This window comes from Labeo rohita, chromosome 2 (genome assembly GCF_022985175.1).
Source record: "Labeo rohita strain BAU-BD-2019 chromosome 2, IGBB_LRoh.1.0, whole genome shotgun sequence".
NCBI classification, from domain to species: domain Eukaryota; kingdom Metazoa; phylum Chordata; class Actinopteri; order Cypriniformes; family Cyprinidae; genus Labeo; species Labeo rohita.
The window spans coordinates 24,599,162-24,611,796 of NC_066870.1; the positions used below are offsets into that span (position 1 = coordinate 24,599,162).

At 36.7% G+C, this 12,635-nt stretch overlaps 2 gene segments (V, D, J or C); both read right to left on the minus strand.

Annotated features, from left to right (window-relative positions):
• Nucleotides 1-5,504: 5,504 nt before the first annotated feature.
• On the minus strand, nt 5,505-8,374 carry LOC127177756 (T cell receptor alpha variable 25-like). The segment is given in 3 exon segments: nt 5,505-5,750; nt 7,745-8,076; nt 8,186-8,374. Coding segments are annotated over 3 exon segments (618 nt in total).
• Nucleotides 8,375-9,006: 632 nt separating this feature from the next.
• On the minus strand, nt 9,007-9,824 carry LOC127177765 (T cell receptor alpha variable 18-like). The segment is given in 2 exon segments: nt 9,007-9,356; nt 9,487-9,824. Coding segments are annotated over 2 exon segments (510 nt in total).
• Between the last annotated feature and the right edge of the window lie 2,811 nt (nt 9,825-12,635).

The following is a 12,635-nucleotide window of genomic DNA, read 5'->3' on the forward strand; positions in this document are numbered from 1 at the left end:
ACTACATCTTAAGGATATTTTCGAAAAATGTATCACATTCACTTATTAAAGTAGTAGAAACTAAAAACTAATGGCTGTCGAAAAGAAATAACAAAACAAATGTAGTTTTTAATTTTTTATCGTAAAACATAAAAAAAAAAAAAAAAAAAAATCGGCCTTCCGAGACTACTTAATATGACGTCATACAGCCTTTAAAGCGATCTGGAAGGTAGCGTTCTAAATGACTGTAGGTAAGTACAAAGTTGAAGTGCAGAGGATGATATACCTGTTCTCCTCGCTTCTGACACGCTTCTCTGTAGTAACTGTGGTAATTTACCAGATGACCGGTGTTGTGCAGAGACCCTTTGTGGTATGTAAAAGCACATTAAGTCGGTATAGTTGCCTCCCCCCCTGCTGGCCTCTGATGGGCTGTAGGTGTGCAGGGGGGGCCGGGTAGAGTTGTAAATGACTGGTGTGGTGTAGTGTGTTGTGTGTGGTGGGGAGTGTGACACATTGATTGACAACAGGAGGGCGAGGTGGTTATTCTCTCTAACCAAATGAGCTTTAATGGTTTATAGCAACCCCACCGACCCCGTCCTTCTAGTAATGGTTGTTAATCACTGTTAACACATGCTATAAACCATATCCATAAGTAGATATAAATCAAATACATATTCAAAGTAAAGAGGAAAACAAATTACCAAAAGAGTTCAAAATACATTGAATTATATTCATTGAAATGCAATAAACTGAATGAAACTGAATGATTGTGTTGTTGTTGTTGTCTTGATTTAAACACTTCAAACTCATGATTCAAATCCAGCAAGATGTGATGTAACATCCAAAGACTTCTGTGCATATTTACATAAACTTGAAAATACAGTAGACAGAATACAAAACAGTCACCAACTAATCACAATAATCCACCAACTATTTACAGTAGTTGTTTTGTTTCTTGTATATGACACTAGTCATGGCCTTTAAATTCTGACAATTTTATCACAAAATACAAACAATAAATGTTTTTTCCACTCTTTAATGTGGCGTGAGATCACTGTATTCACCTCACCTCAAGCAGTGTGTGAATTGAAAATAATCCATAAAACAGCTTGTAAATAGCATAACAGTCATAACATAACCTCAGAAATGCCAACCATATAACTTTCCCTACATTGTTTTATTATTTTCATAAATCAGGTAACTGCCACAGACCTGTTTTTTTTTTTTTTTTTTTTTTTGAGTAGGTGGAATTTTCTCGATGATAAGCTTTATTCATGCAGTAACAGAACTTTAATTTTGTAATTTGCACTATATTTAAAAAATATTATGGTACTAAAACGCTGCCATGTGTACTAGATTACTTAATGCGAACACACTCTTAGAACAGCTGCCCAAAACACAAAAAGACAGAAAGAAAGTAAAAAGACTACTCACTACTCACATTTTAGTTGTAATTAATTACATTTAATTTAATTCTTTTGGCAAGTGTGGTTGTTTAGTTGATTACATATTTTATTTGCATTTTCTTAATATTTCCCCCACGTGGAATTATGTGTGTTTGTGAATTAACTTTCAGAAACATTTCAGGAACTCTATACAAAACCCTGCACCATGTTCAGACCCTTCTATATATTATATACAAACAGTATTACGTACATTTATGTGAATACCTTGAAACCAGTAATGGTTTCTCGTTCGGTAATTGATTGTAATAACATTCTGCTCTCATTTAGGTTAAATTCTTTATGGCTAAAGAAGTGGTGTGCGATCAAGTAATCTTCATAGCTTTCAGCCCCCTCTAGTAGTGACAATATTCCCTACATGATTGCCCTGCTAACCAGTGGGCTATGTTTGTCAGGTCTTTTGCAGTGTATTTATGCAGTGTTTTGAGGGCAGGGGGCATTCCCAGGGACAACACACCAAAAACCAAGATGTTTGGTCACCCTGTGTTAGTGAGCCTATAAGCCATAGGATGCTCATTGTGTGGTCTGTGTGGATTCTGCGTAGTGCTAAATGCACGCTCTGTGGTTAGTAAAAACCTCATGGTTCTTTTCAGAAAAAATAGGGGTGTTAGCTTGCCAAAATGAATGACATTTTGGTGCACTCATTGCAGCTCCAGTCAGATATAGGCTACTGGTCACAGGTCTTTCCAGAATGTGAATATGTACAGATGTGGTAATTGAGGTTGAGATTGTACTGTAGTTTTCATTCATCCATGAAATGCGTCTTCCATGCTGAAGATCCCCTCTGGATACCAAAGTGGTACATCTAAATCGCAGACTTACAGACACTGAAAAGACTAAAGGCAGCATCACAAAATAAACAGAGTAGTTCACATTAAAACATGTTTACATTTCAAATGCACAGTCACTGTGAATTGTTACATACAGTAAGGGTTTTTGTACAGTGTACATGTGTTTCCTGTTGCTGTGGGCCTCAAGGCACAGTAATATATAGCGGAATCCATAACTGCCGCAGAGGAGATTTCCAGATGAACACGTTTCTGTACTTTATCAAGTTTGATTGACACACGTGGGTAAGGTGGATTGGCTTTTGTCACATACTGAGAAGCTTCATCAATCATTATTAGAAACTCTGGTCTTGATCCAGATTTTTGTTGGTACCAATGCAAATTGTCTATTGAGCCATCATATATACATGACAGTGTAATGTTTGTATCCTCCATGAACACTGTGGTGTTTTTGTCCGGTCTGATTCCATACCCAGTAGCTTTAGTTTTAAAAGAAAAAAAAAAAAACAGGAAGAAGTTTTCTTTTTACTCTAAAACATCAAGCAATTAAAGCTAATCACTTACTAAAGTACATGAAAAGCACGAACAGACAGAACAACAGCATTGTTTTTGTGAAGATTTCTCAAGATCACTGAAAGTCCTCTTCTGTCAGCAGAGGTATTGTGCTGCCTTTTTTGTTTTGCTGTGACTTTGCCTCAGCTAGCTCCACCCACTTGTTCACATATACTACTTTCACAGCTTCACACTTACTTCTGAAGTTCTTAATATTCCTCCTTTATGCAAAGTTTGGTACAAAGCTTTACCATTTAATAGTCAGCATACAGTGTATCAGGTATGTCACTGAGTGTGCTACAGGTAAGAATTATCTTTGGAATACAGAATAGTCACTTCTGGTAAAGTTTGCATCTACTGGGAATACTGCATTTTAAGTATCTAGAAAAAACATGATATGTCATGTGTTTAAACAGGTTTTGGAATGCACTGAAACTGTGAAAACTTTCTGTTATTTGTTTAGAACTATGTACATCGCCTTCAGATGTTTACTCTCTTTCTCATGGTTATGAAGTTTTAAAATGAGCATTGTGATTTTCATCTTGAATGTCATTTCTCACTCTGTTTTTGTACAGTGTAGTTGTGTTTCCTGTCACTGTGGGCTGCAGGGCACAGTAGTACATGGCAGAGTCATTCACTTCTGTAGAATAGATTGTCAAATTCATACTTTTGGTAGCTTTATCAGCTGCAGCAGTCAGACGAAGAGTTGGGTCTGATTTAGGGGTTCTTTCAATGTGTACAATGAGGTGCTCAGGTTTGGATCCAGGATACTGACGGTACCACTGTAAGTTGCTAACAGTGCCAGTGTAGTTGCAGATCAGTGTAACATCTTTTCCTGCCAAAGCCTGCTTCTGTGTGAAGACTGGTTTTATGATGTCTTCACAAACATTCTCTGTTTAAAACAAACAGTGCTTTAATCAATCATTTGTAATGGACTAATTCTGATTGTCAACAGTATAAAAGCCAAAAAACAAACAAACAAAAAAACATTTCCACAGTAATTGTTGTATCACTCACCTTTTAAGAGAGAAAATATAATGAATATGAGGAGCAGCATCTGCACTAATGAGAGACAATGGCTTTGAGAGTCAAGACTCAGTTCTCTCCTAGATTATGACTGACTCAGTGTATGTCTGCTCTGTTTTTAAACAACTGAACTGTACGTGGCTGAACTAGGATGATTTCTGGAGCTCCACCTTCTGGCAGAATGCATATGAGATCACTTTTGCTACAATGTTATTGTTTTTTATGGGGTGTATCTTAGACAACAAATACAAGCTTACTGAAAACCGTAGGCTTACTAAATTTTACAGTAAGAAGAATGAAATTGTTAACTGAACAAATATTTAAAATATTTGGATGTAACATGTTTTAAGTTATGTGGACTGCCACTGTCCAAAGAGATCTAATTGATTGTAAAATGTATGTTTACTGTGAAAGGTAATCAAGTAGAAAAATTCTGACAATCAGTCAAGCAAAGTCTCACAACCTGATTTTGTCAAATTGTGGATAAAGGTTCTTCTAGCATGGGTTTATACTATGGTGTACTGGTTGACTTAGAATATTGTAAATTATAGTGTGATTGTCTTGTAATAATGGCATTAAATGACCAATAATTAACAAATATATGGCACCCTAACATTTGCTAAAATGGTTGTTCTCCGATAAAGACAACATTATAGGCTTACAGCAAGAGTGAAGACAGTGGGAAAACAGACACTGCATGTGAGGAAGCTCCTCCCTCCTACAAACATGATTATACAATATACAAAGAACAAGTTTTTGTACTGTGTAAATGTGTTTCCTGTCACTGTGGGCCGCAGGGCACAGTAATACATGGCAGAGTCTGATACAGCAGCATAGGAGATCTCCAGATCCACACGTTTATCATGGAGTCTGATGGACATGTGTGGATGAGGTTGGTCAGCTTCGGTGACATGCTTGGAAGACTCATCAATCAGCAATAGAAACTCTGGTTTTGATCCAGGCTTCTGCCAATACCAGTGGAGACTATAAGCTGATTCATCATATGTACAGGACAGAATGATGTTGCTTCCTTCAGTTAAAACTACAGATGGTTGGTTTGGTCTGATGACATCCCCATTCGCTTTACCTGAAAATCCATAAAAGATTCAAGGACTGTAATGGAATACATTTAGAATAAAAAAATGCATGTTTTTGATTTATTTATTTTTAGTTATGTTCTGAAAAATGGTGCAAAATGTGTAAAAACACATTGTAAGACTAACAGTACTTACAGTAACTGAGGATAAAAATAAAAACGGATGAGATGAGAAACATAGTTCTGTATTTTGAGTTCAGACTTCTCTCAGGATCTGTATGAAGGAAAGTCAGTGTTGTTTTTTTATTTCTTCCACTGAAGTTGAAAAATCTTTGAGCTCCTCCCACACATACCTCATTTTACCCTGCAAGTACAGAGTGTATATAAATAAGCTGATATTATGCAAACATTTTAGTGGTACTGTACAGATATTAAATGTTTCAAACATTATTTTGCTTTTCATACCTGTATTAAGAAGTAGTCTGATAATGGTAATGGTCAGGACACTACCAATTGTACATTTGTTTAAAAACTATTCCAAAAAGTAGCAACTGATTGTCCACTTTATAAAGAGTGTAGTTTTAAAATTATGCATTGTGATTTTCAGTCTTAAATATCATTTCTTATTCAGTGTTTTGTACAGTGTAGTTGTGCTTGCTGTCACATGGCAGAGTCTTTTACTTCTGTAGAAGAGATTGTCAGATTCATAGTTTTGGTTATTTTATCAGCTGCAGCTGTCAGACGGAGATCAGGCTTTGATTTCGGGATGGTCTCCAAGAACATAATGAGGTGCTCAGGTTTGGATGCGGAAAACTGATGATACCACTGCAAATTGCTAACAGTGCCAGTGTGGTTGCAGATCAGTGTAACATCTTTCCCTGCCAAAACCTGCTTCACCAGCATTCTCTGTATAAAGCAAACAACGTTGTAATTAATCAATTCTAATGGACTAATTCAGCTTGTCAACAGTATAAAAAGGTTGTTGAATCACTCACCTTTTAGGAGAGAAAATATTATGAATATGAGGAGCAACATCCGCACTAATGAGAGACAATGACTTTGACAATCAAAACTTACAGTTCTCTTCTAGAGTTTAGCTGACTCGATATCTGTTTTATCTGTCTGCTCTGTTTTTAAACAACTGAACTCAGACAGAGCTAGGATGGAGCTCCACCTTCTGGCAGAATGCATGTGAGATCACTTTTGCTACAATATCTCATTCTTTATGGGATGTACTGTATTTCTGACAAAAAAAAAGAGCTTACAGAAGAATTTTTAGCCTAGTGTATTGAAATTATGAATCAAAGAAGTATGTAATAAGGTACAGTAATAAACACTGCCACTGTCCAGAGAGATCCAATTGATTGCACAATTTGTGTTTACCATGCAAAGAAAATCACATAGCAAAATTATCATAGTCTCATCAGGTTTTAGGAACAGTATACAAAATAGTGTGTCATATTTAGACCCTTTTATATAGTACATACAAACAGAATTTTTGGTCACCCCGTGTTAGTGAGTGCAGCAGCCTTAGGATGCTCATCCTGTGGTCTCTGTAGGTTCTTTATAGTGCTTAATGCACACTTTGTGGTTAGTAATAACCTCAGGGTTCTTTCAGAAAGACTAGTGGTGTGAGCTTTGTGTAATAATAATAACCTGTGTGGTACATCACATTTGTCCCTTGCTAAAATGGTAAACATTTGGGTACTGGTTATAGGACTTTCTAGAATGTGAACATGTGAAGATGTGGTGGTTGAATTTGAGGTTGTATTGTTGGTTTCATTCATCCATGAAATGCATCTTCCATACTGAAGATCCCCTCTGGACACAAAATTAGTGCATCTTGGAAAAGACTGAAGACAGCATTAGAAAATAAACAGAGCAGTGCACATTGAAACATGTTTGCATTTCAAATGCTCAATCATTCTGAATTACATACAGTAAGGGTTTTTGTACGGTGTGCATATGTTTCCTGTTACTGTGGGCCTCGAGGCACAGTAATATATAGCGGAATCCATAACTGCCGCAGAGGAGATTTCCAGATGAACACGTTTCTGTACTTTATCAAGTTTAATTGACACACGTGGGTAAGGTGGATTGGCTTTTATCACATAGTGAGAAGCTTCATCAATCATTATTAGAAACTCTGGTCTTGATCCAGATTTTTGTTGGTACCAGTAGAAACTGTCTATTGAGCCGTCAAAAAGGCATGAGATTGTAATGTTTGTATCCTGCATGAACACTGAGATGTTTTTTTCTGGTCTGATTCCATAACCAGTAGTTTCACCTGTGAGGACATACACATTTAACACATAATACTTAGTATTAAAAGAAAAAACAGGAAGTAGTTGTCTTTTTACTCTAAAACAACAAGCAATTAAAGCTAATTTCTTACCAAAGTAATTGAAAAGTATGAACAGACAGAGCAACAGCATTGTTTTTGTGAAGATTTCTCAAGATTATCTTCTGTCTTCAGAGGGATTGTGCCGTTCTTTTGTGTTGCAGTGACTTTCCATTTAGCTAGCTCCACCCATTTGTTCTCATATATTACTTTCACAGCTTCACACATACTTCAGAAGTTCTCAATGGTCCTTCTTTATGCAAAGTTTGGTACAAAGCCTCACCGTTTAATAGTCAGGATGGTGTATCAGGTATGTCTTTGAGTGTGCTGAGAATCATCTTTGGAATAGCTGCTTCTGGGTAAAGTTGGATCTGCTGAGAATACTGCATTTTAAGTATCTAGAAGAAATATGATGCGTTAAACGGTTTGTAATGCACTGAAACTGTTAAATCTTTCTGCTATGTTTTCATATACATCACCATTTACACTCTTTCTAATGGTTACATTTGACGTATTTGAAATGAGCATCATGATTTTCATCTTCAGTGTTATTTCTCACTCTGTTTTTGTACAGTGTAGTTGTGTTTCCTGTCACTGTGGGCTGCAGGGCACAGTAGTACATGGCAGAGTCTTTCACTTCTGTAGAATAGATTGTCAAATTCATACTTTTGGTGGCTTTATCAGCTGCAGCGTTCAGACGGCGAACCTGGTCTGTATTGGGGGTGCTTTCAGTGTGTGAAATGAGGTGCTCAGGTTTGGATCCAGGATACTGACGATACCACTGCAAATTGTTGACATTGACCGTGTAGTTGCAGATCAGTGTAACATCTTTTCCTGCCAAAACCTGTTTCTCTGTAAAGGCTGGTTTTATGATATCTTCACCAGCATTCTCTGTTTAAAACAAACAGTGTTTTAATTTAGAATTCCTAATGGACTAATTCAGATTGTCAACAGTATAAAAAGGAGGGGAAAAAATCCAGAGTAAATATGAATCACTCACCTTTTAGAAGAGAAAATACAATGAATACAGGGAGCAGCATCTGTGCTGATGAGAAACAATGGCTTTAATAGTCAAGACTTACAGTTCCCTCCTAGAGTATGACTGACTCAGTGTATGTCTGCTCTGTTTTTAAACAACTGAACTGAGACTGAACTAGGATTGTTCTGGCAGACCTTCTGGCAGAATGTATGTGAGATCACTTCTGCTACAATACTTCTTCATTTTTTATGGAATGTACTGTATTTCAAACAAAAAATATGAGCTTGCCAAAGAATTTTTGGCCTAAAGTATGCATTAAGTCATAGGTCTTCAACCATGCTCCTGCAGAGCTTTGCTCCAATCCTAATTAAACACACATGAAGCAGCTAATCAAGGTATTCAGGATCACTTGAAATGTCACAGGCCAGGTGAAGCCAGTTGGAAAGAAACTTTCCTGGACAGTGGGTCCCAGGAGCAGGATTGAAGACCTACAGTATGCAGCATGTAATAAGGTACAGTAATAAAGACTGTCACTGTCCAGAAAGATTGTGCAAAGAAAATCACATAGCAAAATTATTATTATGTCTCATCTACATACATTCATCCTGTCTATAGACCTATAAGTAACTTTTGGCCACACTTTATTTTAGTGCCCATTTCTCCCTATTAACTAGCTATTAACTATGACTTTTGCATCAGTGAACTTCTAATTGCTGCTTAGTGAGGTAATAAGTAAATGGTGCATAACATTTGTCAAAAGGGTACAGTAATTCTCAGAGAAAGACCACAATATAAGAAAAAAGTAAAGATGAAAAAGACTGAGACACTACATAAGGGGAGGCTTAGATATATGACTCTACAAAGTTTTTGTACTGTGTAGATGGTTTTCCTGTCACTGTGGGCTCCAGGGCACAGTAATACATGGCAGAGTCTGATACAGCAGCAGAGATCTCCAGATTCACACGTTTATCATGGAGTCTGATAGACATATGTGGATGAGGTTGGTCAGCTTTGGTGACATGTTTGGAAGACACAGCAATCAGCAGCAGAAACTCTGGTTTTGATCCAGGCTTCTGCCGATACCAGTGGAGACTGTAAGCTGATCCATCATATGTACAGGACAGAGTGGTGTTGCTTTCTTCAGTTAAAACTACAGATGGTTGGTCTGGTCTGATGACATCCCCAGATTCACCTGCAAAGACATTAAAGAATCAAGCAATGAAATGGATTATGTTTAGAATTAATGTAAAAATGTGCATGTTTTTATATTCCAGTGGTGTTCTGGAATATGACGTAAAATGTGTACGACTAGCAGTACTTACAGTAATTGAGGATGAAAACTATAACAGAAGAGATGAGTAACATGTTTCTGTAGTTTGAGTTCAGACTTCTTAATGAAGGTGTGTCAGTGTTGTCCCCATGATTTCTTCTGCTGTAGCTGACAAAACTTTGAGCTCCTCCCACACATACCTCCTTTTTCATCTTACCCAGCAAAAACTGACAATATGTGAATAAACTTTAGTTTACTCTCTAATTAAAGTGAAGATTATTAAAATGACAGTATGACTGTTGTTTAATCGTATATGATGATTTCACAAAAAAATTAATTGTTTCTTTTGGACAATCAGCTGTACAGGTATGTGGAAAATATACAGTGTTAAAGTGCTGTAACCAGAAGCAAAATCTTTCATTTTGTATATTTTGTTGTACACAGTGCTACATGTTGGTATTGTTTGGTTGTTACAGTGTGTCCTGATTGTCTGTTTTTGTACAGTGCAGTTGTTTTTCTTGTCACTGTGGGCACCAGGGCACAGTAGTACAGAGCAGAATCATCCAGCTCCATAGAATATATACTCAGATTCATTAGTTTGATTCCTTTATTGGCCACACCATACAGACGAAGCTTGGGCTCTGACTGATTGTTGCTCTCAGTGTAAAAGATTATATTTTCAGGTTTGGATCCAGGATACTGACGGTACCACTGCAAACTGAGAACAGTGCCACTGTAGTTGCAGGAAAGTGTAACTTCAGCATCAACATACTCTGTTTAAAAAAATAATAAATCTATAAATTAAAAACAATTAAAATGAATGGACTAAGAATATATAAATAGTTGGTTTATCGACACATTTACACAATCAAAATCAATAATGTGGTAAATATTCTTATGGATTACTCACCCTTAAAAAGGGAAAATATCATGAGAAACAGGAGCAACATCATCAATGAGACAAAAAGGCCTGTAGAGTCAAGACTTACAGTTTCCTCCTAAGTGATTCAGTTTGTGTGTGTGTGTGTGTGTGCTCTGTATTGAAATAACTTGAATGTGAGCACCACCTTCTGGCAAAAGCCAGGCTTAACTGGGGCTCTCTGATTTAAATCTGATTTAATAAAAAATACTGAGAGATTGTGTAGAATGTGTGTAGAAACCACTGGGTAAGCATGTCGTTCTTTTTTGAATGTAGCTAAAACAACTAAAGTTGTTGTACAGCAATATGATAAACAGACTGTCTATTTACCAAAGTAACTGTAAATCCCTTTAGTAATTTTCAAGGGAATTCAATACTCTAGGTGTGGTCTTAAGAATCTTGAGAATCTAAAAGAATTCTGTGGGTAATAAGGACTCTGGAAGCATCTTGTATAGAAACCCAATATCCTTCCTGTGGCAAGATATTTAAGATATTTTAAATAAATCTGTACTGTAGTAACTTTGGCCTATTTAGTAGTTATTAATGGCCTATTTGAAGATTCTAGTAATTTATCATAGATAAATGTGTCTTAAACAACTTATGAATTTATTTCAAGCATTATTTCAAGGAAGAAGTGAGCTGGATGGGCTGCTGTCCTCATTCCAGAAGGATGGCAGTTCACTTCTAGTCTTTAGTGACTTTAATATTCATCTGGACAAGCCTTATGCTGCAGACTTTCATTCACTCCTAGCTTTATTTGATTTAAACGCCTTGTCACTATAAGCACCTACAAATCAGGCAACCAACTTTACCTAATTTACACATGCAGTTGTATTGCAGACAACAGTTCATTAACAGTTCATGGTAGAGAAACAGGCAAATGCCAAGGAGGTTTTTGTACAATATAATTGTGTTTCCTGTCACTGTGGGCTGCAAGGCACAGTAGTACATGGCAGAGTCTTTTACTTCTGTAGAATAGATTGTCAGATTCATAGTTTTGGTTGCTTTATCAGCTGCAGCTGTCAGACGAAGATCAAGCTCTGATCCGGGGATGGTCTCAAAGAACATAATGAGGTGCTCAGGTTTGGATCCAGGATACTGACGATACCACTGTAAATTCTGAATATTTCCAGTGTAGTTGCAGATCAGTGTAACATCTTTTCCTGCCAAAACCTGCTTCTCTTTGAAGACTGATTTTATGATATCTTCACCAGCATTCTCTGTTTAAAACAAACAATGTTTTAATTAATCATTTTGAATGGACTAATTCAGATTGCAAACAGTATAAAATGGAACAAAAAAGCTTTTCCACAGAAATTATTGAATTACTCACCTTTTAAGAGAGAAAATATAATGAATATGAGGAGCAGCATCTGCACTAATGAGAGACAATTGCTTTGAGAGCCAAGACTTACAGTTCCCTCCTAGAGTATGACTGACTGTATGTCTGCTCTGTTTTTAAACAACTGAACCCAGACAGACCTAGGATGGTTCCTGGAGCTCCACCTTCTGGCAGAATGTATGTGAGATCACTTTTGCTATAATATCTCAGGGATGTACTGTATTTCAAACTAAAAAAAAAGAGCTTACAGAAGTTGTTTTGACTTAGTAAATTATGCAGTAACTTGTACAAGGAGACTGAAATGTTGAATTAAATATGTAATAAGGTACAGACTCTCCAGAGAATCTATAGACGTAGACAAGGAAATTTTTATTTTATTGATTTTTGTATAATTAATGCTAATTAAGTTTCATGCTTATAACCTTTTTTTTTCTCCAGATTTTTCATAAAGAAATGTTTTTCTAGCATGTGGGTTGATACTTTGGTGTACTGGTTAACGCAGTTGACTTATTGTAAATTACAGTGTGTCTTGTATTGTAATAGTGGCCTTAAATGGCTAATAAATAACAAGTGAACAGTGCATAACATTTGCTAAAATGGTAGACTACAGTAATTCTTAGAGAAAGACCACCTTATAAGGAAAGGAGAAGGAAAAAGACACGTTTTTGTACTGTGTAGATGGTTTTCCTGTCACTGTGGGCTGCAGGGCACTGTAATACAATGCAGAGTCTGATACAGCAGCATAGGAGATCTCCAGATCCACACATTTATCATGGAGTCTGATGGACATATGTGAGTAAGGTTGGTCAGCTTTGGTGACATACTCAGTAGACTCATGAATCAGCAGCCTGAAACTCTGGTTTTGATCCAGGCTTTTGCCGATACCAGTGGAGACTTTTAGCTGATCCATCATATGTTAAAACTACAGATGGTTGATTTG